The 26,702-nt window shown below is 41.9% G+C and overlaps 1 protein-coding gene across 1 annotated transcript in view; it reads right to left on the reverse strand.

Annotated features, from left to right (window-relative positions):
• gpc1 (glypican 1) overlaps window positions 1-12,402 on the reverse strand; it is a 265,310-nt gene extending 252,908 nt beyond the window's left edge. The window contains exon 1 of the mRNA XM_062976532.1: window positions 11,677-12,402. Coding sequence (XP_062832602.1) covers window positions 11,677-11,854 — 178 coding nt within the window. The 5' untranslated portion in view covers window positions 11,855-12,402. The remainder of the gene's footprint in view (window positions 1-11,676) is intronic.
• Between the last annotated feature and the right edge of the window lie 14,300 nt (window positions 12,403-26,702).

Genomic DNA, 26,702 nt, shown 5'->3' on the forward strand with positions numbered 1-26,702 from the left:
GTACAGGGCAACAGAATAAATAGCACAACAAATCTTCAATTTCCCCATTTTCACAGATGGTAAGGGCCACTGCAATAGCTTCCACTGAAAACTGCAGAGGGGTTTAAAGGAAACCTGAGACGGGTGAGAGCTTTCTATCTGCTTGCTCAAAATGTTTAAATATTTTTGAAGGCTAAGCTTAAGCATAATATACTGGGAGGAATTTTTTCAGTGGTGGATCAATATGTGTGTCTACACCTATCAATCTGAATTCCTGCCAAGAAGCATGCTGACAAGATTTTACAAGGGTGGATGCACAAATGCATGAATGGCCTGGACTGTACTATGATACATGCGATAATAGGTTCTTCCCATTATTGAGCCAACACAGCTTAGGGGTATAGTCTCCCCTCCAGATAAAAGATGGATTAATGATGTGGAAGTTTTAGGGCCCTTCCACATAGCTATATAACTCAGAATGTCAAGGCAGATAATACACAATATCTGCTTTGAACTTGGTTATCTGAGTCTGCACTGCCATATAATCCAGTTCAAAGTGGATTTTATACAGCGGAAGAGGCCTTAGTTCTATTTACTGGGAGTCAACATTATAGAGGAGCAACAGACACCACCAGAAATAATTGCTCAGTGAGGATTACCAGTGTGGGCAAAACTGTGGAAGTTTCTAGACGCTTCCAAGTTCCAAGTGAAAAGTTATAAAAACTCAGGGTGCTACAAGTTGTAGCCTACAACACACAACAGCCTGTGGGTACATCTATAAAATTAATGCAGTTTGACATCACTATAACTAACTTGGTGAAGCACTAGCACAATTTGGTAGAGAAGGCCAAAAGCCCAAGTAAAACTACAACTCTCGTGAATGCATAGCACTGATATAAAGTAATGTCAAACTGTATTAATTATACATTGTATATGCACCCTGAAACTCTGGAACTGATGGGGAGGTGGAGGTGTGCTGCCTGCCTTGTCTTTCCTAGAGAAGCTTGATTTTATAGCACAGTCTATATTGTGAATATAATAGTGATGTTCAGCTAGTTGCATTAGGGATTATGTTTCTTTTAAGCTTGACTATGATTTGATACAGTGATTCCCAAACTCTGGTCCTCCAGGTGATTTGGACTTCAATTCCCAGCAGGCTCAGGGCACATCTACAATGACCACATATGTCAGTCAATTTCAAACCAGGATTGAATCAGTTTGATGTCTGGATGGTGATTACACAAACCATAGAGCACTGCTGCACATTAAGGACTTTCTCTTGTGTCTGTTGTCTAGCTTCAAACTACATGAAATGGTCAGTGTAGATGGGGCATCAGCCACTCTGGCCAATAGTCACAGATTCTGGAAGCTGATATTCAAAACATCTGAGGACCAGAGTTTGGAAATCACTGACCAAGACTGTTTTGAAACTGCTCCTAAGTAACACCCTAAGGAAGATGCCCTTTTTCTAATATAAGATTGCTTGATTAGAAAAAAAGTGTTACATTTTTGCTAATGTAAGATTGCTTGGATGGAATAAAAATCTTCCTTTAAATATCTCTTATTTCCACGCATAGGCATATAGGATTCTCATCTCCCAAGGAGAGTGGGGGTCTACATAGAGTCAGAGGTAGAAAAGAGTGGGTTAACTCCCTCAGTATTTTCCCCAAGGCCACTTCCACACTGACGCTATATCCCAAGATCTCATCTCATATAATCCAGTTCAAAGCAGATAACCTGAGACCAGATCTTGGGATATAGGGCAGTGTAGAAGGGTCCTAAGCTATGGACTACGTGGGGTAAAATAGTAGTGATGGCCGCTAGACAGTCTTTGGGGATCGTTCTCCGACTCAAGAGCTGGAGATGGCTCATTTTACAATACCACATTTTGATTTCACCATGCTGGGCTCAATTGTTGGTCATTGCTTTGTTAGTAAATGCAGAGAAAACTGTGTTGATCATAAGACAATTCCAAAGTCTGTACTGTAAACTTTATTAGGTCAATCAAGAAGGCGGGGAGAAAAAAACATTGTGCAAGCTTTTACTATCCTCTGGCAGGCATCCTGCTTTGGACAGATAATTTAAAAGGTGTAATTGAACCCTTACTTCTCCTGGGAGAATTTGGGTTTCAACACTCAACATGCACCCCCGCCACCGCCACCATTCTGAAAGAGCGCATCTAAGCACACCTAATTTAGCTCTCAAAAGTTTTTCCTGGAAATAATTAAGATCAGATGTTCCATGCTGCCCACAGATGCCAGATCTCTGAACTGAACATTACCCCTTGCTTTACCAATTCCACCCAAAAACCCTGCTAGCGACTACATGCCCCTGTGCAGCCTCAAGAATCTTAAAATTCCTATAGCTGTAGGCTCGATCGACCATACTGTATACATATATTGCTTTACATTTTAAGTGGCTGTGCTTTCTAAGAATTATTCCATATATATTTCTTAGGTATGCTGCAGCTGATATGATGATATTATGTAGAAAGAATTTGTAGCCTACAGCTACATATCAGTGTCAAGTTTTATTTGTAGGATACATTTTTAATAAAAACTCCACTGTTACCAGTGAACAGCTGCACAGTGCAAAGCAGTCAATAGCAGTTTTTCAGAAGCAAAGAAAACCTGATAAAGCATCTGCTTGATTACTACAATATTCACCTGTTGGTGGCCTTGTCACATCTCCTCTAGTCAGAAGCTGTTCATAAGCTGTGACTCACTGCACATAGCTGTATATGTCAGCCACATCCCTTTGGCAAAAACCACATGCTTGCTCTCTTGTAGTATAAAACCATGTTCAATGGTCTTATAATTTAAAAATGAAGAACTGTGCAGCCAGATTCCATGCTTACTTAGATTGAAGTCTCATTGTGTTCAATATGGCTTGATGTCAGGCAAAGGCACATATAGCTACATCCTAATTTTGAGAGGGCAGATCAGTATTTGCATTCACTTGAGAGGGTTTCAGCTAGAAAACAGTAAACAGGAGATGCCTCCAAAGATGTTAAGACAAATGGCCCAGGTGAATGACTAAGCTACATTACATAATGGTAATGGAAAATCTAAACAATTTTATCCTTTCTATTCATCTCAGTGGAAAGATGAAATATCTCAACATCCTCCAGTTCCATCACAGCAAATCCTTGGAAACTTATCTGGGGCAGGGGAGTGAAAGCAAGGACCCGAAGTAGCAACATTTGCTTCTTCTTCAAAAGGGCCATATATTTGGAACTACTAGATCTGTAGGTTCATGGATAAATTAATTGCTCAAGAAAAACAGACAATGCCCACTGACTTCGAAACAGACAAAGCAAAACTGGGAGTCAACAGACATGGCACCATATCTTAATACAAATAATTATTGAGTCCCATTCCTGTGACATCAGGAAAACTGTACCTAACATGTTTTGTTGCTATTTGCCTTCAAATAATTTCCAATTCATGGTGATCCTAAGGCAAATGGATCACTTGGAAAGGTTTGTCCAGAGATGAGTTGCTTTCACATGCGGTCTTGTGAGCCATCTGCTTATAGCATTGCCAGCTGTGTGCTTAAAAGGGAATTCTTCGTGTTCCTAGTTGGTGGTTACCATATGTACTTCATGTAGAAAGTAGCGTCTGTGTTCATCTAGTGACTGCACAAGAGTCAACAGATTTTGCTAGACTATGCAATTTGGACATCCGTGGGAGGAGTTAAGATGCTACACATTGGGATTGCTGGCGTTTCTAAAAGCAGGAAATAAACGGAAATATATTTACATGGCAAAAACCTGTAAGCAGGCTGCCCCAAGAGATGCAACCTCTGAGGCAACTACTTCACTGTGCCCAATCTAAGGGCCAAACCTGTTATTCAACATGGCTCACTGCCAGTTCTCTGTCTTCAACTCTTCACTTTCTGCGCAGCATTTTACTGACTGGCTGTTCTATTCTCCATTACTCATACTTTTTCCAAACTTATCTGTCTTCCTTTCACTCCCAATCCCCATGGGCTCAACTTCTTCCCATTCTAATAACTCAACTCTAGAATGGGGTAAACTTGGTTTACGTAGACCCCTATCCCCACCCTCCATGGCTAGTGATATAGGATGGATGGATCTCACAGTCAAAACATCTCAAGGGCTGAAGGGTGCCTACCGCTGCTCTGGACAAACTGCTGTTCTTCCCCTAACTTTCCAAACAGACTCCCCTTCCTTCCTCCCTCCCCTCCTTCATAGTTCTAAGTGGCCCCTAAAGATCCATCTTTCAGAAAAAGGAATTGGCAAGGAAAGATAGATAGATAGATAGATAGATAGATAGATAGATAGATAGAGTTCCTATGTAATATCCAAATACATTTGCTCATCTAGTTGCTATTGCTGTTTCTGATCAGTTTCTTATTCTAATCTGTGAACTACCTGAGAATTGTATAAAATCACCTAGTTTCCCAATCTTTGTTTTATATACTTTGTGCTACAAAGTTTCAGATTCTGCACGTTGCTCTCATTTTCACTGAGATGGCATCAGGGTTCAGATAGAATCTGGGTTCAGAGACTAATGTCTTTAGACAATAAGTACAAATTGGTTTTTCAGATCACAATCTGGAGATCCTGCTTGTATGTTTTTTAAAAAGGCAATGTGGCAGAGCAGTGGTTGTACATATGATCATCTCCTTCAACAGGTTCTTCTACTTGCTTTTATTCACTGCCTACTTTGGGTTAACATTAATGTTCCTTCAGCTACTTTAATCAGAAGAGAAGGCTGAGCAAGTGAATTTGCAGAAAATGAGGAGGGCTGGGTACAGCATCTTCCTCATAACATAATTACTTAGATTGTTGTCCCTGTTGTTCAGCTTCTCTTCTTCCCTGTAGCATTTCCTTGGCTGCTGCTTGAACAAAATGGTGGAGTAAATTGGTATTTGGTCCAAATAGGAATGTTGCTTGGGCATTTCTTGTGCTGTTTAAATGAGGTCAAGCAAAATTTGTCCAAGAGAGTATATTAAGATGCAAGATTTTTATCTCATTTTCTGTAAAGCTCTTCCAAAGTGTTGACTTTTGTATGAACATTAGTAATGTTTTCTTTGTGTTGCATCAAGTTCCATGGCTTAACACTAGTTTAATGTTGCTTCTAAACTATATAACCAAATTACAGTCTTCATCCTGTTTTAGCAAAAGTGAGAGTATTCTCTTGGGTGAGCCTTAAATGCCTTTATGCTCTACTACTTATGTGATTACTTTATTCTTTATGTTAATGTCTGATCATTACCCATGCCAAAGAACAAGAGAGCATAGGAGAATAGGTGTTTGTAATGCGAATGAGTTTTCGAAACCATGTAGATCTTGCATTAATTACCATCATAGATTTCATTGAAGCAAAAGGCTGAGCCTCATTTATGAAGATGAATGTCAAGTGCCAGGTGCTCTTGTGTTGCTTGCTGTGAATGAATTACTGGTACTTGCTGCAGTTTTAGTAGGTTTGTAGTATATTCTGCAAATTTTAATCTCCTCTCTTAGCTATGGTTTTAAAAGAGCATTATAACTAAGATGAACATTTCATCTGTTCAATGAAAACTTTAGGGAGTGCAAGCCTGTTGGGGCACATGCCCATGCTGGGATTGTTGTTGATGCAGTAACTTAAAAAGGTTTTGTTTAATGAAAGATTTGCCTTTCTTGTTATTTTTGATTTTCTATTTATTTGTTAATGGTTAGTCAACACCTTTTCCACAATTGGTCTTTGCAGGACATGGGTGGAAAACATGTGTTGTATCCTTTGTTCTAGAGGGGTTTTTTACCATTACCAACTAAGCTGAGTCAAGCAAAATACTCTCTGGTGTTGGTGAAACTCTTCCCTGAAGTAAAATTCATGATTCTAATAGGCTGAGATTTCTTTTGCCAATGTTACTACACCAGTGTAGATGGGAGCTGAAATAGAACACAGCAGTTATGGGGTTCAGAGAAAGCTGTTCTCAGAAGGAAGGTTGTCCTGCTGGTTCTTGAGCTGCTCAGGAGCTGGCTGGACAGCTTTCTCTTCCAAGGCTTATTGCTGTCGTTGCCTTTCTACCTGCTGCCACTGAACTGACCTGCAAAAAGTACACGATACCTAGGACCGTCTAAGCGCTCTTGCACTTTTAGGCAGGAAGCCAAATGCCAACTTTGACATTGTTGAATCAGCTGCTATAAATGCATCAAAGCTTCACTTCTATTGCCAGAGGCTAGCAGGCCTTGGTGCCCAGCTCTATGTATTCCTGAGAAGGATGCAATTCGCTCTCTTCATTATAGTGCTGACTGTGGCAATAACCCCAATTGCTAAGGGCCTAGGCAGGGAGGAGCTGTGTCAGCAACAAAAAGTGGCTGGCACTTAGGCACAGGTTTATATGGCCCTCTCCACACTTCCATGGTGGTAGTGATGGTTGTGGCCTGAGCCACAGCATTCTTCCATTGCTGTCCCATTTCCTTCTTGAAACCAGGAAGGAGCCACAACCTCAAAGTAGCCAGTGTCCGAGATGTCACACTCCCACAGAGGTCATGAAAGCTTTTCTATTTATTTATTTATTTATTTATTTATTTATTTATTTACTTACAGTATGTATATTCTGCCCTTCTCACCCTGAAGGGGACTCAGGACGGATCACATTACACATATAAGGCAAACATTCAATGCCTTAACATAGAACAAAGGCAAGACAAACACGGGGCTCCGAGCTGGCCTCGAACTCATGACCTCTTGGTCAGAGTAATTTGTTGCAGCTGGTTGCTCAACAGCCTGCCCCACAGCCCTACAGAGTTGGAAGATCCTTAGTGCCTTATCTTGTGAAGTTCTTTGCTCCAGAAAATTATGCTTAACAGGTCTTCAGAAGAACAAGATCCCTTCCAATTTGGAGGGAGCAACAAATCTGCAACTTGCCACCACTCAGGCACACGGCCCTCATAATGAATCATTAAGCTGGCACAAAGCACTAACAATTTAGAGCCCCACTATATTTTTTCACACCTTGCTGTTTTCATTTCATTGGACTGCAGCAAAGGGCTGACTTCTCTGTAAATGGAGACAAATCCCATAATCAGGTCTGAATACTAGTTTTCATAGTTTTCATAGTTGGGGTGTACAGAATGTAGACATGCTCTTTGGATGGGAAGCCATTAGCTGTTGGTTCTTTACTCTCTATTAATGAGAGCTAAAATTGTGTAATGGGTTTAGCTCAGACTACAACAGGATTCAAAGCTCTGCTCAACCATAGAGACATACTAGGTGACATTGGGCAAGTCATATCCCCTCAGCTTCAGAAGAAGGTGTTCATAACTGTATCTGTGTAACATCACTGCTCATGATAGCACATCAGCAAAAGGCAACTTTGGAAATTGTTTCATATACTTGTCATTTACATATATGTTCTGATAGCTTACTTTTAGGAGGACAGGCATTATGACCCAGGTTCTTTGCTGGCACAGATCTGAGTTCAGGAAAAGCTAAGCCATTAATTTTTCTTCCCTTTTCAACCATCTGTCACAGAAGGGATCTTTCTGTGAGCTCAAAGAGGAGAGGGCTGGGAAAAAGACCAGTTCTAGATCTTATTGTGTGTGTAAAAAAATTTAATTTGACTTTTAAATTATTCAGAGTAATCTGCTGACTGGTTTTGTGAGGATGGACGCTCAATTTTCTCAGCCCTGTTGTGAATTAGTTTTGAGAGAATTCACACCTTGTCCTTTAGTCACTCAACAATTGCAATACTGTGTCCAGTTCTAGACATGATAGTATAGGAAGGATACTGAAAAATTAGGACATGTCCAGATGAAGCAGTAACAACAAAGGATATTTCAACTAAATACTAGAAATAACCTTCTAACAGGAAGAACTGGTTAATAGTAGAAAAGCCAATGTTGGAAGGCAGTGGACTGTCACTGGAGTCTTTATATTGTCATTACTCAGGGGTACTTTGGCAGCATATTTCCATGCTGACACCAAGTTGAAATAGCTGGGCCCTTCTATGACTACAAAATCACTAGGCATCCTCCCCTGCAATGTAAAAAGGGCATGGGCACATGGTCACAGATAATGTCCCTTGATTGCATAAAGCTTTGATAGGGTTACCAACCAATATGTTTTAAAGAAGATATTTAGATACACATGTTTGAAAAACATTTGAATTTCAAAATTGACAGGAGGTTTACTTTGCCTTGATTGAAAACAATCCATTCCATTGGCAAGAGACTGGACATATACAAAATATAGTACCGTAACAAAGAATCTTAAAATTGAAGTAATGAGATATTGATAGTAAACATGAAATGTAGCACTAATCAATACTAAGATATATTTTATTTCCTTTCCTCTGCAGCAACTTGATTTCTTCAGTATACAGTAGACATAGAAAGGTATACAGTACAACCTTTATATCGACAGGACCAGTACATGTGGTGCCATTTATCCACATCTGACAAAATATGGCATCTCTAGGCATTTTCTAGGTCCTCCAGTACAACTGTGATATTTTGGGGTGGAGGGCCCTTCATTGCAATAGAATTTGCTATTATTCATGGTGTCATGTATCCACGAAAAGTTCATGGATGTGTTGCTCATGAACATGGGGGCCATACCATAACTTGTAACTGAATTGCTAGATTAATCTCATCCATTAGGCTTTTTACAGTCTTGCTGCAGTCTAAAACAAGTCCACTGTTTAAATGGCCAAGAAAGAAATCTCATATACATTCTCCAAAAATATGCTTAGTTCTTGCAAACAACTTGCAGAAAGCAATTTTCTGCATGCTTACTTGAAGACCCACTTCCAAAGAACTTAATGCTAAGGGTGACAGCAATGTAAAGCATCTTTCTTGTTTATTCACTCTGTGGAACACTTTTTTTTTTGAAGGAAGCACTTGCTCTGGCTTGTTAACTTCCATATAAGATCTTTATTCATTGAGTAAGGAATAAAATAAACCAGTAAAGGGAATATACTAAACAAAGAAGAGGTATTATGACTGTATACTGTACTAACAAGATAACAGAAATCATTCTGTAGTGGGCATTCCTTCCTGACTCATTATTTTTAAATAATTGATTGAGGAAAACAATTTCTTGCATTTGTGTTCTCATGGTTTCAGATTGTTCCGCAGGTAAACAATAAACACTGAAGCACCTCCTATGTAAAAATGTAAGACAAGACTTGTGTGCCTTAAATACTAATTGAGAAGTGACTGGCTCAACTATAATCCAAGTCAAACTTACTAAGAAATCTCACTGTGATTTGTTTTTAAGCAAACATTGTTAGGAATTAGGATAATAAGTTAAACAGTATCTTTGTTAAGTTGGCTTTGGCGCTCCCAGTGAGTTATTTCATTGTTGATTTTTAATGAGAAAGTCCCAATGTCAGTAGAATTTTTAGTTCCCCATAGAGCTTTGGCTTCCTTACCACATTTTATTAAAATATATGTTTCAGAAGTATGTGACCTTTCAAAAAGAATCAGAAACCCTCTCATCCATTCAGAGGAAGTCAGTATTAAAATTCTGTGCTTGTAGGAATTACCTCTGCTTTACAGCTTACCTCCTCAGACAACCAAGCATTTGTGTGTTCTCTCAAGGAAGGGAAAAAGAGCTACAGCAACAACTGACAGCTGGACTATAAACTGCTTTCTTCCCCAAAGAGGATAAAGCACTCCACCTCTCCTCTTCCTTCCTTGTGGCATTTTCTAACTTCAGAACCAATCGCAATAGTTTCTCATTATCTACCACCACACTTCTGGCTCCGATCTTCCTTCCAAAGCCACACAGCATATGCTAAGGACAGGATTTGATTTGAATTTTGCAGCCACAGCAACCACCCACCAACGATATTTCAAGAGCATGGGGGCAGGATGGGAAGGGGACTCCGGTTCCTCTGAACCCGATATAAAATTCCACAAAGTGCACACTTGCTGTGGGAGTAAGACGGCTGGCGGTTTGTGATTTGAAGGAAGTGCCTCACAAAGAAGAGATTTCAGCACTTCTGTTCAAAGGCAAATCTTGCGCAGATGCTGGCTTTACATGGGCAGCTTCAACTCCAACAAAGTTCCAGGATATATGAACAACTTTGAGACAGCAGAGGTGGGAGGAAAGGAAAACAAGGTGGAGAATGAAAATTAGGAAGCCACCAAAGAACACGGGAGAGGCATCCTCCCCACTTCTTTCCCAACCTGCTGCCTTCCAGATGTTGGACCACAATCCCCATCATCCCATTAGCCAAACCAGCTGGATGCTATGGGGGTTATCACTGAGCATATTGGGAGGTCCCAGCTAGGGAAGACTGTGACTGACCCAAGCAGCCTTCAGCTCCAGCCTGTGATTCAGCAGGTGATACCCAGAGCCCCTCTTTGAGGGCAGGATTCTGACCAAAAGAGTCCCAGCTTTACAAGGAGGTTCCTCAGCCCCTTCAAACTTGCCCCCAGGCAAATCCTGAACCTGGATCCCAGACCTGAGAGCTTTGGGGCAATTGAATGAATTGTTTACTGTACCAACCATAGGTCATGACATCAAATAATATACAATATTTAAATAATAAGCACTTTCCAATATAACATTAAAACTTATTCCACATACTTGCTTTTTAAAATTACAGTAGGAATGATGTGACAACAATAATGTCTGATTTGTATCATCCCAAACTATCTCCATTTCTAGTCTCCAGTGCGGACTTTACTAATGTAACTCAATTTTTTTGGGCTGGCAACATTTAATGTTATATTTTTGGAATAATCAGCTAACAAGTCACAGATAACTGCTGACTGTTGCCATGCTGCCCTTCCTTCCAAAGGGGCTCCCAGAAGATTGTTTCTAGGGTTGTTATACAAAGGGCAACGAGAGCTTTGGAGCAACCAAAGCAGGGGAAAAGTGGGGGCACTCTGCATATGCACAAAGGTGCTCTTCTCTGCTCCATGTGCTCCCAGGTTTCAAGAGCTCAGGAGACTAAGTCAGGTCCAGTATCCCTTCAAAGATGTTTTGCAAATCCATGCTGCCTGCGAGACAGGAGTGCTCCCGAAGGAGAAGAGGAGGAAGAAGAGGGAAGGAGAGAGAGAGAGAAAGAAAAGGAAGATGGGGAGGGGGGACGAAGATGAAAAGGGGGGAAGGAAGAAGAGGAGGATGAGGAAGACAGCATAAATAGAGGAGGAGGAGGAAGGGAAGAAGAGGAGGAGGAAGAACAAGAAAAGGAAGGAAGAAGAAAGAGGAAAAAAGAGGAAGAAGAGGGGTGAAGAGGAAGAGGAAAAGGGGGAGGAGGAGGAAGAAGAAAGAAATAGAAGAGAAGAAAGATGAGGAGGGAGGAAGAAGAGGAAGATGAGGAAGAAAAAGAGGGAGGAAGAAGAGGAAAAGGGGAGGCAGAAGAGGAGGAGGGGAGGAGAGAGAGAGAGAAAAGGAAGAAGAGGGGGGACAAAGAAGAGGAGGAAAAGGAGGAACAAGAGGAGGAAGAGGGAGGAAAAATAGAAGAGGAGGAAGCGGGAGAAGGAAGAAGAGGAGGAAGAAGAACAAAAAGAGGGAGGAAGGAGAGGAAGAAAAAGGAGAAAAAGGGGGAGGAAGAAGAAGAAAAGGGAAAGAGAAGAGTAGGAAAAGGCAGAAGGAAGGAGAGGAAGAAATAGAGAAGAAGAAGAGGAAGAAGAGGAGAAAGGGAGAAGAACTAGAAGAAGAGGACAAAGAAGGGGCGGGAGGGGAGGCGGGCGTGGGTCTTGCTTCCCGCGGGGCGGCTGCTACTCACCGGAGATCTCGGCCTGGGGCACCCCGCTGGGGCTGAAGCCTTTGGCCCCGTAGAGCTGCCGGAGCTCGGAGCAGCTCCTCGCCTTGTTGGGCGCCTCGCCGCCCCCTCCGCCGGTGCGCGCCGAAGAGGCCGAAGCGGCGACGCAGAGCAGCCACCACCCGCCCGGGAGGAACCCCATCCTCCTGCTCCTGCCCCGAGAGAAAGAGCGAGGAGAGCCCCGAGGAGCCCTTCTTCTCCCCTCCGCCTGCGCTCCTCCTGAGGCGGCCGCTTCGGGGATGAGGAGGAGAGGCGGTGCCCGGGTCCCGGCTTCTTCGCTGCCTTGCCTTGCTTTCCCTTCCGAGCGGCGAACAATACAATCCCGGAACAATACAGGGAGCCTTTCCTCCAGTCTCTCTCTCAAAAAGCTGAGGAGGGAGAGAGACCTCACTTTTGTTCTCTTCGGAACAATGGCACGAGCGGGCGGAGACTCGAGATGACTTCTCTCAGGTGGAGGCTGGAGATGAATGGGGACCCCGCGGGCAAACTTTGGGCGAGGGAAGAGGAGCAGCTGGGACCGGAGCCTCCTCAGGGCTGGAGATGGACAGGTCCGAGCGGGACAGAAGGAAGGAGAGAAGGGAAGAGCGAAGAGGCGCGCCACCTGCACAGCAGCAGCAGCAGCAGCAGCAGCAGCGAGGCAGGCACCGAAAGAGCAGGACGCGCCACAGCGAGGCAGGGCTTCCCCGCCGGACGTGGCATCACGCCCCCAGCCCACCAATCAGCGGAGAAGGTGCCTCCTCGCGCGCTCTCTCTCTCCCCCCCCACTCTCTTTCTTTCTTTCTTCTTCTTCTCGCGCCAAGCCCCGCCCCCTTCTCCCTCGCTGGGTTTTGCAGAAAGAGCTCCCACTAAGGAGCACCTCTCGCTTTTGGGGACAGTCTCTCTCCCTCTCCCTCTCCCTCTCTCTCCAAGGCGCCCCGGGAGAGAAAAAAAAGGAGAAAAAGCCCCTCACTTCCTAAGGAAGCAAAGTCAAGTCTACACGCCACGCGCGAGGGGATGGAGGGAGGCGGGTGAGGGCTTGCAAAACCATAACACAGCGCGCTGCCTGAGCTGGGCTCCTCCATCCCTATACATCAGGCACGGGCAAACTTGGGTCCTCCAAGTGCTCTGCTATGTCTGACTTCTCTGATTGAGTTAGTCTGCAGTGTCTTTCATGTTCCTTGATAAACTAACCTTGGACACCGCATATTATTTGGGAGCACAGCAATGCTGGACCACTCTGACAACAACCACCGTGTCAGACTACACAGAGCAGCCACTGAAATCCACAAGCACCACAAAAACTCTCAAATCAGGACAGTAAATAAAGAACAACACTCTGGAAACAGGGGAATTCCAGACAGGAAACAATCAGGACCAGCTAATACATCCCAACAAAGGATCCCTCCAGGCAGGAAGCACCAGACCTTGAAGCTGCAAGGCTATTCAGTGCTAATCAACTGCAACATAAACAATTGCCTCCAACAGACAATTCTTTCTCCCACTCTGGACCTTCCACAGATATATACTGTAAACCTCCCTTGCCTAGTTTCCAATATATCTCACAACCTCTGAAGATGCTTGCCATAGATGTGGGCGAAACGTCATGAGAGAATGCTTCTGGAACATGACTATACAAGCCCGGAAAACTCACAGCAGCCCATTCCCAGAACCTCTCCGCGGCGCGCTGCCTGACCTGGGCTCCATCCATTTCCATTGACCATTTGACGCAGCTTCAAACTGTGGCGACCAGTCCAGACCACAAACTCTCAAAGAAACGCAGGAAAGAACGCGCTTTTAATGCGCATCTGTGCTTTGTGGAATCGCACTCCGGTCCTCAGACTGGTCCTGGGTTTTCCTATGTAATCACCTGCTCCGCGAAACACTTCTTTCCATCCCAGTTTTGAGTCTGCATCACAGTATATCTAACCCTGCAGAGTGGATGCAGAATTTTGACATCACTTTCACCGCTTTTGGCTCAGTGCTACGGTATCTTGGGAGTTGTAGTTTGCCGAGACCGTGAAAAGCCTGGGAAATCTACAACTCCCAAGATTCCATGGCATCGAGCCAAGGCAGTTCAACTGCATTCATTCTACCCCTTTAGAAACGCATGGCTCTTGTTGACTGTTGGGATTGAGACCAAAGGGCATGCCAGCCCCCTTCTTCCCGACCTCGCCCCCCTCCCCTCCCCCAGTATGCAGAGAGGGGTTTCTTCACTCCATCTCTGGCTCCCTCAAAGTGTCATGCGATCTTTTAACCCCGCGGTCTCGTTCGGGGGGCTGCTGGAGTGCTTGGCTGATTTGAGGAGCCCTCCAAGGCTTCCTCGATTCCGCTTAAAGAATTAAAACGATTAGCACGGACTCAAGGCTCCCTTCTCTACGAGAACTATCCATCTCCCATGAAACGTAGAGAAGGAAAAAGAGAAATGCACATTGCTCTTCCTAGCCCTTCTCCGCGTGGTATGTCAAGGTGTACCTGTTCGGTCTCCAGGCAAACCACCTTGAGAAGAATTGCCGGGTTGCCTACAGGACGGGAACGGAACTGCGACACCAGGTGCATGCTTCTTGAGATCTGTCTGTGCAATGCTGCATTTAGTGCTCCCTATGTTAGACTGAGTCCCCAGTGGCGCAGTGTGTTAAAGCGCTGAGCTACTGAATCTAAAGGTCGCGGGTTCGAATCCGGTGAGGGATTGAGTGCCCGCTGTTAGCTCCAGCTTCTGCCAACCTAGCAGTTCGAAAACATGCAAATGTGAGTAGATCAATAGGTACCGCTCCAGCTGGAAGGTAACGGCACTCCATACAGTCATGCCTGCCACATGACCTAGGAGGTGTCTACGGACAACGCCGGCTCTTTGGCTTAGAAATGGAGATGAGCACCAACACCCAGAGTTGGACACGACTGGACTTAACGTCAAGGGAAACCTTTACCTACCTTTATCTAGCTTATAGGGGCCTCCGGTGGCCTAGGGGATAAAAGCCTTGTGACTTGAAGGTTCAAATCCCACCCGGGGAGAGCGCGGATGAGCTCCCTCTATCAGCTCCAGCTCCATGTGGGGACATGAGAGAAGCCTCCCACAAGGATGGTAAAAACATCAAAACACCCAGGCATCCTTTGGGCAACATCCTTGCAGACGGCCAATTCTCTCACTCCAGAAGCAACTCTGGTTGATGCTGACATGAAAAAAAAATCTACCTTATGTAGACTTGTCCACAGCTGCATGGTATACTATAGACTCCTGCAGAGGTGAGAGGATCCCTCTTGTACTTTGCTGAATGTAGCATTTGTTGGATTTTCTTCATGGGTCTGTAGATAGTTGGTAGGTTTGTGATTCTTCATCAGCTTCTCTATGCGGTCAGTGATTCCCTCAACCATCAGCCATAGCAAAGCACTTGATGAACCAACCTGGACACCACATATTATTTGAGAACACAGAAATGATGGACCACTCTGACAACCACTATGTAAGATTACACAGAGAAACCATTGAAATCCACACGCATGTGGACAAATTTCAACAGAAAGGAGGAAACTATGAAAATGAACAAAATATGGCTACCGGTATTAGAAAAACTCTAAAATCAGGACAGTAAATAAATGACAACACTCTGAGAACGGGAATTTCAGACATGAAACAATCAGGGCCAGCGAACACCTCCCGATAAAGGATTCCCCCGGCAGGAAGCAGCCAGGCCTTGAAGCTGTGAGGTTTTCCAATGCTAATCAAGGTGATTAATTGCAACATTCACACTTACTTCCAACAGACTAGAGTTCTTTCTCCCACCCTGGACCTTCCACAGATATATAAACCTCACTTTTTCTAGTTTCCAATATATCTCACAACCTCTGAAGATGCTTGCCATAGATGTGGGAAAATGTCAGGAGAGAATGCTTTTGGAACATGGCCATACAGACTGGAAAACTCACAGCAACCCAATAAAATAACTCCTAAATTAGTTACACATTATTCTACTATTATGTTTCTACTGCAAAGACCATGAGCACCCGAGCTCCCTAAAGTGTGTGAGTTATTTCTAGGGTATAATTCCAGAAGGACAGAACCATTGTTCTCTGTTCTAGGCATATATTAAGATTTGCCTGCCTTTGGCAAGTCATGTATTCTCAGTCCCCCCACCCACAAAACAAACAAACAAAAATGTGATAGGTTTGCTTTAAGATTGCCATAAGAATTGAAGGCATGTCATTTGAAAAACCATCACAATATAAAGGCATCAGATCCGCTCTGGTTTTGAAAGCTGAGCAGGATGGGAGAATGCCAAAGCATCCCAAGTCCTGTAGGTTCTGTTTCAGAGAAAGGAACTAGCAAAATCAGGCATAGGCTACTTGGCCCTCCAGGTGTTTTGAACGTCAACTCCCAGAAATCCCAGCCAGTTTACCAGCTGTTAGGAATTGTGGGAGTTGAAGTCCAAAACACCTGGAGGGCCAAAGTTTGCCCGTGCTTGGTGCAAAACCAACTCTAGAGTATCCATTGTCTAAGAAAACCCTAGAAAATTCATGGGTCTCCATCAATCAACAGGAGACGTAGGGAGGCACACAAACCCACAAACCTGAATAAACTCTTAAGTCGGAGGCAAAAGGACACAGTGGGATTTTCTTCTAAATGAACACACCTCAAATGCTATTGTAGGAAAAAGCTTGCAATGTGAGGCTTAAAAATGCAACCAATTTAGGCCCACTAGTCCCCAGAGATTCAACATACCAAGAAGTGAAGGCTTAGCTCACCTCTCTTATAAGGTATCCAGGGAAGGGCACTTTTTCAGCAACAGAAGGAAGCTCAATACTGGACTAAGGCATTTTGTTGCTTGAGGCAAAGGACAAAATACCTCCTCTTCAGCAATCCCTGTTCAGAGGCTCATTCAATGGGTGGATGAACCTTCTACTGACAACAAAGTACTACCCTCCATCACGATCTCAGTCAGAAGACTGGTTTAAGGAAACCAAGACAATTTTGTGACATGCACAACTCTGATTTTCCTTATAATTTATGAGTAAGAGCTTCAAGGTGGCCACTGGTGCCTCCAGTGTCTTCTACCCCATGCCAGTTCATAGTGGAGCCAGCCCTAAGCAAACATCATTGTTTTAAAATGTCTGATTTGGGAAGGAAAAAAGAAAACTAGCTTTGCCTATTCTAGGTTTGGGGTTCACAAGAACCCCAAAGAGGAACTTGTCTAAAATAATGAACTGAGGAAGATCACGAGAAGGACCTATCAGAAACTTAACTAGCAGGGATGCCAACAGTGTCCGCCCCCCTAGTGTCTCATGAAAGCAGGTTTAACTTCATTCCAAGAGAAGGGGAGATAGGCAGCCTTCTGGTTTTGGCATTAAGGTGAAGCAACTGATGTTCTGATTTTGCCTGTTTCTGGACTGCCACTTCTTAGCACTAGGGAGTCTTGGATTCTTTGACATGAGCCATAACAAAGTCCAAGAATCCATAAACCAGAGGACAATGCTTTTTTTAAAAAAAGAAAGTACTTTCATATATATTCAAAAATCAAATAAAAAATTACAAACAGGTGGAACAGGTTTCACATCCCTCTCCCTCTGTAGATGCTAAATTTGTGGATGTTCAAGTCCCATTATATATAATGGCATAGTAAAATTGTGTCCTTTATATAAATGGCAAAAATCAAGTTTTGCTTTTTGGATTTCTTTGAATATTTCTCCAGAAGTGGATGATGGAATCTGTGGGTGAAGAATATGTGAATATGGTCAACTGTATACTTCCAGGCCAATTTACCCCATTAGATGCCACTACAAGATATCTTATATAACTGGGAAATACTGTTTTTCTTGCTATTAGAATAGGCTATGAATTGATACCACACATCATAGAAACCATCTTTTGTTTATGATTTGTCCAAGAACATCACAAAACATCATTTCTCAGTCAAAGTCCTTTGAGATGATTTGCTTCAGATAATTTTGTGTAGATTAAATTTTCCTTTTCCATCAGTGATCTATTGTTATTTTGGAGCTCAGAGTGCTTTCATTGTCTTTCAGATTTACAGGATTTTAAATCTATGTTTTGGACTTCCAATTTTGCAAAAGACTGCAAAGATAATGGTGTTTTTACTAATTGATTAAATAAATAGAATGAAACAATGCATTATTGTTTGGCACAGCATGTCTATAAAAGACTCCATCGCTTGACGCAAAAGCATGGAGTTGTTAGCATTGGCTTGCTTGCTTGCTTGCATTTGGATGTATAGGCAAAACATGTTCAAGGCAGCTCCTTCATTAAATTCCTCCTTCATGCTAAAAAGGGTGTTAAAATTTTAACAGCCAGTTTTGGAAACCGCAACAAAAGTGTGGATTTGGAAAAGAAATAACTTCTAATGTACAAGATTGTAACAGCCAACAATCATTTAAAGGAAGCAACAGCTTCTGGAAAAAGAGACACAGAGAAGGGTTGTGAAGTGGGTGGGGAAGGAGCAGGACAGAATTTCAGATAAGTAAATGCATAAAGAAAGAACTTAGAAAAAGAAAGCCAGTGATAGAGAGACAGAAAATCCATCTGGCCACAAAGAGCACTGTTCCTCAGTCACTGGGGGAAATGCTGTCTCCCAAAGAGCTGATCCAGACATTAGAATGTGATGGGGTGATAACCAGGGGGCATTGCACGTGGCACAAGGTAAGAATACAGGAAAAGAACCACACATGGTTTGCAGTTTTTATAGAAATAATGCAACTCTATAGTGCATGACAGAAGAATCAAGTGAACCACAAAGTATAAGGAAGGGAGAGAAAACAGCAGTACAAGCAAAATAGAACATTTGAAATAGAATAAAATAGGACTTATAGTTGCAAGATCCCTGTCACAGGACCACACTTTCACTATTTGCTTATTGGAAGAAAGTTTTGCTGAAATCAGAGAAACCTACTTTGAGCTAGATATATTTAAGAAGGCGTAAAGGCACCCAATCTCATCTGATCTGGGAAGATAAGCAGGATCAGAACAAGGAACGGCAGGTGCTGCAGCTTCATTTCAGAGGAAGGGGTTAGCAAAACCATCTCTAAGTATTTCTTGATTGAGAAAACTTTGTAAACTTCATGGGGCTCTCATAAGTTAACAGGCAATTTGAAAGCACAGGCATACAAGTTGACAGGTTATTGGAGGTTTTCCTCAGAGGCTGGCAGACACTCTTCTTTTGGAGGTCTTTAAACAGATTGGAGCAATATCTTTCAGGGGCACATTAATTGTGTATTTTTTGGGATTTGACTAGATGGCCCTTGTGATCCCTTCCAACAGAGATTCTGTAATTCCACATCCAAGCATATGGCGATGTATAATTTTAAGAAATGGGAAGTACTATAGTATTTGCCATAATGCTGCCTTTTTGCTCTTTGCAGCATGTCATATGAGCCACATCTACAGCAATTGGTGTATATACTCTTTGGTTCTTTTAATCCATTCCAGTTGGCCCTCTGGAGCCCCCAGATGGCGTAGTGGACTAAGTGACTTGAAGGTTGGGTTGCTGACCTGAAAGCTGCCAGGTTTGAATCCCACCCGGGGAGAGCGCGGATGAGCTCCCTCTATCAGCTCCAGCTCTATGCGGGGACATGAGAGAAGCCACCCACAAGGATGGTAAAAAACATCAAAACATCCGGGCATCCCCTGGGCAACGTCCTTGCAGACGGCCCATTCTCTCACTACAGAAGCAACTCAAGTTGCTCCTGACACACACACACACAAAAGTTGGCCCTCTGTATCCATGGATTTTGCATATACAATTTACGACTTGAAAATATTGAGAAAAATATTCCAAAAAGCATGCTTTGATTTGGCCATTTTATATAAGAAACACTATTGTACTACATAATTGTATAAAATAGGACTTGAATTTTGGAATCCATGGGGTGGTCCTGGAACCAACCCTGCCAGATAGCAAGGGCCCACTGTATTTATTTAGAGGTCCTTGGTTGCATTTAGGTTTACATAGCATTTGTCAGAGTTCCCATTTAATCATCTCCATGCAGTACATCCAAGAAGCAATATAAAGGAAACGTACATTTATGCTCTTCATCATCAAATATTCTTGGCATTACCAGCAGTATAATCTAAGTAAGCAACTTTCAAAACAGAAGTGTTCTGCCCAATTGTTATGAACTCCCCCAGCTTTCTCTGCAGCTCTTACACTGATCAAAAGATGCAGCAAATCAAAGTCTCTTTTTCAAGAGAGTCCCCATCACAGCTCACTAACACATTTAGCCAAAACACCATTTGTCTAAATGAAGGGTGATGGTGACTCTTGCCAGTGCTTGTACATTCTACATTGATTAGTTGAAAGGATATTAGTGTTTTAATCATCAGAATTATTACTCTAACAAAAAGGAAACTCTCAAAGCCAACTCAATACAAAGAAGAGTAAAAAGCTGTCACCCGTAACAAGCATCCTGTATGCCGCATGTATTGAGCCATAGACAGTCCTTCATTGCAGAAACCCCATACATCATTAGCAGAGACAGAATTTAGTAATAACTATTTATTAACACAATGACCTGTATTTCTCTCTGTGTGTCTTTGTAATAAATAGGATACTAATAAAAACGATCTGACCCTGAAGACATTGTTGTTCTACAGCTCCCAACTGTAAACCTAACTTTTCACTATATTACTTCACTTTCTTCATTAGTCATTTCAATCTTTGCTGCTTTCTGATAGTAATGTGGTAATCTGTATATCTTATATCTTCTGATTTTCACACCTCACTTCTCAGAGACTAATCCATCTTTGCATATGGTATATTAAGTGTACAAGTTAAATAGATACATTAAACAATTAAATCAATCTATTACAGCAGATTGCAGTTCATCTTTTCTTTCCATTTTTGATAATTAGCATTCATGATTTATGCCACAATCTGTGCCTGGTTTTGTTTTTGTTCCATCTTCTACTTCAAGTTATATAGTCAATAAAATTGCCATCAGGTGATGTCCATGTAGATCAGTGGTTCTCAACCTGTGAGTCCCCAGGTGTTTTGGCCTACAAGTCCCAGAAATCCCAGCCAGGTTAGCAGCTGTTAGTATTTCTGGGAGTTGAAGGCCAAAACATCTGGGGACCCACAGGTTGAGAACCACTGATGTAGATAGTCACCTCTGGTTGAATGAACAAACTAGCAGTTTCACAAAATTAAATTAATTGCTCTCCAGTTTCTTTCTTGATTTCCTACACTCTTTTGGTTCTGCTGTTGCCTACGTTTGTGTTCCAATTGCTTATGATTACCAATATGTTCTATTGATAATGTGTGACCTATTTCATTTTTTCCTTTTCTGCTTTAGTAGCTGAATCATACATTTGGATTGTGGTTATATTTATTGGTTTATCCTGAAGTCTTATAGATTATTTGTTAAAACTTTGCATGTTATCCCTTGACTGTTTTTGCTTAATCTCGCCTCATTATTAACACTACTGCATTTCTTTTTAGATTTTCATTTTCTGAGTAAAACACTCTAACTATCTGGCTAAAAATGTCTAATTCCTGCTACTTTAGTTCTGTCACCCCAAGTAATTTAACATTTATTTTCCATTTCTTTTTTTCACTATGTCTAGACTTGAATGGTTCATGCTTCTCACATTCCATGTCTCTAAAATATGTGTTGTCCAGGTTCTGAGTTTTGTTTCGCTTCTGCCTATATCGACATCCGAATGCCCTTTTGGTTGGGCAGGAAGTGTAGGCAAGGCAGATGGTGTCAAATTGCCTTCATAGGTCCATGGCTCAAGGGCCTGTTTGCATGGGCTTAAAAATTTCCCTAACTTATGGGAACATAAGTGAACATATCTCCAGGGCTTCTTGGCAATATTTCTTCAGAGGAGGTTTACTATTGTCTTCTTCTGAGGTTGAAAGAGTGTGACTTGGCCAAGATCAACTAGGACAGTGGTTCTCAATTTGTTGTATAACATGATGTTTTGGTGCTTAATTTGTAAAATCATAATGTAATTTGACGTTTAATAGGCCTTTCCTTAATCCCTCCTTATTATCCAACATTTTTGCTTATCCAACATTCTGCTGGCCTGTTTATGTTGGGTAAGTTAGACTCTACTGTATTTGTGATATTTTTCTTTTTTTCTGGTGTTAGAGTACACTTTTCAGGGAGTAATCTTTAGTGAAAGCAGTTGAATTCACTTTCATGTAGCTTTGTACCATAAATATCCAATGGGATGAATCATAATCTAAGCACCTTTTGACAAAGCAAATACTAAAGAGCGGGCCTGCAATCCTGTTTGCAGTTTAGCTGTTTAAATCCCATTAAAGTCAATGGGATTTAAGCAGCATAGATGGTTTCCTCATGGCTTATGATGTTTCAACACTTTCAGCCTACAGCAATGTAAGTAATGCAGTTATCCTAGGTTCTCATCAAATGTTTACTGTTACATATGATGAAATGTGCTTCCATCAAGGGCTTTGATTACAGTTTAGTAGATGTTCTGAGAGACTTTGATTCACCCTAATGGACTTTCACACTTATTAAACTTTGTCGACACTGGCTAAATTACCTGTTATTGATGCGAAATGTCAGCAACTGATGCCAATAAACTAGAAGTGAACACAAGAAACCTGAGACAATTACATACCTTTTAAAGTAACATTGAGAGGAGGAGGAGATCAAAGATGAAGAAATGGGACTAGAACAACTTCTAGTCCTTGTATTGTTGCTTCATGGTAGATAACTTCCCTTTGGCAATTACATAGCAGAAACATAGACAAGATTGTCAATTTTACATGTCAGTTATTTGTATACCATAGTGTAAACTATACTAATGTATCTAATTATGTTAATGCAAAGCACCAGAGGCTGTGCCACAATAAAATCGGTTTCCTAAAAGCATTAAATGACAGATGTAAAAATTTTCCATTGGTGGCCAGCAGTCACAAAATTGCCATTGTTTTCAGTGTCCTACCATTAAATGATGCACATTGCATATTCCATATTCCATGAAGCACAGGGATATATTGCTGTTGTCTTACTTCAGCTGTAAAAATAAGGATGTTGATGTGCACCAGTCAAGCTGAAATACATAGCTCAAAGAAGCTATATGTTTTCATTGTGGAGCTGTGTTAAGTTGTGCAGGCTGAATTACTACAACCAGGGCTCCAAGGAAAGGGGTGTGTGGGGAGAACGGGACTTGACTGTCGCCTGGAGATCCCAGGAGAAGGCTAGCCAAGGTGGTAACCCCATTACTATCAGCAAGGAGTGAGATTAAGCTAGATTGCATATCTTGCTTGAGAATATTTGGTAAAACTGGTTTCCTTTTTACATTCCTTTATATGTAAATTCCAGATATGTGATATTTCCCAGAGCTAACTAGAAGGACTGGAGCAGAACAGTCTATGCTCTGCACAATGTGTTGCTGGCTGAAGCTCCATTCCAAAACAGATACAGTGTGCTTGTTCAGCCATCCCTATGTATCCACAGATTCAGCCATCCACAACTTGATTTTTTTTTAATTGTAAAAGTGAAGCTTGATTTTGCCATTTTATAAAATGGACACTATTTTGCCATGTCATTTTATGGGACTTGAGAATCCAAATCCCAGTGGATTCCAATACAGTTAAATAAAAAATCATGCTTTGAAAGACAGAGGGAGTTGTGCTTTTCTAAATCCCATCTCCTCTCAAGAATGAACAGCCCCCAGGTTCCCTGCACACACATTCTCAGGTAAGGGACAGCCAGTGTAATAACAATCAAGGACATTGATCCAAGGAATAGTTGGAATAAGTTAACTCATTGTCAAAGTATAGGAACTGTTGGTATCACTCGGATGGCTCCTAGGTTCCCTTGACTTTAGGATGCTATAGTTTTATTTTATAATTCAGGTTTTAATGTTTATCAGCACTGTCGAATATTTGGCTTTAATATGTATTGTTTTAATGTTTGTATTGTTGTATTTTATAATGCTGTTAGCAGTCTTGGGCTCTTAAGTGGGGAAAGGCAGGGTAAAATTTTGCCAAAATAAATAAATAAATAGTCCTGACTCTTTAGTCAGTGAGATATTGAATCAGTTGGATTTATCTATGAGTCACCATTCAATCAGTCATTCAATGTGTCTACTCTAGTTGGGAGCAACTAACATGATTCCAGCCAACATATGTAAGCAAATATCTGTTTTATACATGCACATACCATACTACCATGCCTGACTGTAATTTTATGAAAGAGTTCCATCATTCCCAACAGAGAAATAATGGCTAATACCACAGAATATTCACAATTACTAGGGAAAGTTGGTGGTTTTCATGTCAGGAAAGCAGTGACTTTGATTCACATTTTAGTCCACTTCATAGCACTTTGGACAGCTCCATTGAGATTAGAACCAAGAAAAGATTTACCAGTCTACTCACATGAAGAACCATGAGCTACCACTACCATTAAGAAAAGACTTCTTGTGTGTTAGAAAATTCTCTCTGTCTTTCTCCATGTTAGATTTGGGGGGGTTGAGATGGTGGAACAGGCTAGTAGGGAAGTGGTTTCAAAGACTGATCAGGAATGCTTAAAAGCTCTATTGTTTAGCAAGTGGGTGGGAGGTTGGTGGTACCTAACTCTCTTAATGAGCCTGAATTCACACTTCATTAAGGTAAACAAATAGATCTTCTTGCCAAAGCAATTGCTCAGGTCAGTCTGCTATCCTATATCTTTTCTTTTTCAATTTCTGTTTTGAAGAATGTGTAAAAGACTCCATAGTAGGAGTATGTATGTTTTAGGAAGATGACTTTTGCAAGAGATAAATAGATATAAACCCTCCGATTAAAACATGTTTTGCCACTTGCTCTTCACTCCCCCAAGAACAAACATTATGACAACATGGACAAACAGGGAACTGTGGAAAAAGAGTAGGTTGAATTTACTGGCACATCTCAAATTGTTACCTTCAGTTTTACAAGATAGCTTTCAAGTATGGCATTAATGTTAAATTGCTTGTAATTTTCGCCCGAGGCTACAGTTTCTCCCTTGTGGCTAAAGCGAGTTTAGAGCATGACGGTCTCTGTTTAAGTGGATGCACAGCAAAAAAATAAAATAAAATAAAAACCCACCAGCATAGAAATCTGATTGTGGATAAAATAAGAGAGAGAACTTTCAAAATTCTTGTCTCTGTTTTACAAAGGCTTGCCAGTCAGGTGCAATGACTCACTAAGACTGACATTTGGACGAGAGACTGCTGTCTTTTATAGTAACATTGATATTCCCCCATTGATGTCTCAACACGGGGCAATTTAGAAAAGAATCATGTAGTGCGAGGTTGAAAGGTCACAGGGCAGCCACAGAACGCATGAGATCACGAGACCATGAAAGAGATACACGCTCTGGGAAGGGAAGGGAAAAAACTTCAGAAAAAGGGCCGGCTTTCTGAAAGGTGAAGTATTTAATTTGAACTCTTCCCCTGCTGTATTGCTGTGTCGAAATGAAAATGGCTCAGGAGCTTCACAAAGTTGTAGCACAAAGTAAGGGGTGCAAATAGGTGAAAATCCAGAGTTTACTTTTATAGGTCATTGCTGGTCTGTTTCAATATAAACATCATAAACACAGAATGTGTTTTTCTCTTTAGCTTCAGATCTTGATGCTTTCAGGCCATCACTCTTTTCTAAGTGTATTTCCTTTGGTAACTAGGATTCCTGAGCTGCCTATTGACTGTGAAATTAAATTATGAAACATTAGATTTGTAGCTGCTTAGGTCTGCCTCATCTTCTGTTCTTTCCTACTCTCAATTTTACTTTCTTTTTAAAATAAGAAAAAAAGTTTCCTGCATTAAATTAATGCATACCCTCCAACATTTCTCAGATGAAAACTGGGACACGTATGGTTATTCAACATCAAAGTGTTGTCAAGATGGCAAAAGGCTGTAATGAGGAACTGCAGACAAGTGAGGAAAGACCTCATCACAAAGGCTACCGGTATCGCCATGGATTGTGGTGATTCTAGTGGTGTCCATCTGGGGGTATGAGGAACCCGTTGCCCCATGACCCACATTATCTGACTCACCGGAGTCCCCACCCCACAGGGGAAAGCGTCTGCCTCCCGACTTCCCCCCATTGATCCCATGTTGCTGCCACAGTAGCATGTGCCACTCTACCTTCTCTTTTACAACGGAGTCCTGCTGGAAGTTGCAGTGCGTTATGCAATGGGAGCCAGTAGGCTCCGTCATAAAAGGATAGACAAGCCAGTGCATGCCGCCGAATTTGCTCTGATGTGATGAGGTTCTAAAGCAATTTGCTTTTGCCTGACCCTACTGGGAATGTTAAGATCCTATCCCCTCCTGAGTTCATTAAGTGTTGACTACTTTGCAGTTTGAACTCAATTTGCAGCAATGGAAATAAGCTGCAAAGGAAAAGTGTGGAAGCGTTGTGTTTTTTAACTTATTGTGTATATATATATATATTTTATTGGTTTTGTTTTGTTCTGATGTTTTATATTTTATCATTGTTTGTATTTTGATTTTGCTGTAAGCCGCCCCGAGTCCCCTTCGGGGGAGATGGAGGCGGGATACAAATAAACTTATTATTATTATTATTATTATTATTATTATTATTATTATTATTATTATTAAAATGGGGAGAGAAACCAGATCATTAAAAAAATTCTGAAAAGTGGGACAATAGATGACTAATTGAGACTGTGCTGCCAAATTGGGATGGTTGGACAATATGAATTTATTAACTGAAGATTTTGATGTATTAGTAGTAGCACTAAGGAACCCCGGTGGCGAAGTGTGTTAAAGCGCTGAGCTGCTGAACTTGCAGACCAAAAGGTCCTAGGTTCAAACCCCGGGAGCGGCGTGAGTGGCCGCTGTTAGCTCCAGCTTCTGCCAACCTAGCAGTTTGAAAACATGCCAATGTGAATAGATCAATAAGTACTGCTCTGGCGGGAAGGTAACGGCGCTCCATGCAGTCATGCCAGCCACATGACCTTGGAGGTGTCTACGGACAACGCCAGCTCTTCAGCTTAGAAATGGAGATGAGCAACAACCCCCAGAGTCAGACATGACTGGACTTAACGTCAGG

The sequence above is a fragment of the Anolis carolinensis genome, chromosome 3 (genome assembly GCF_035594765.1).
Source record: "Anolis carolinensis isolate JA03-04 chromosome 3, rAnoCar3.1.pri, whole genome shotgun sequence".
NCBI classification, from domain to species: Eukaryota; Metazoa; Chordata; class Lepidosauria; order Squamata; family Dactyloidae; genus Anolis; species Anolis carolinensis.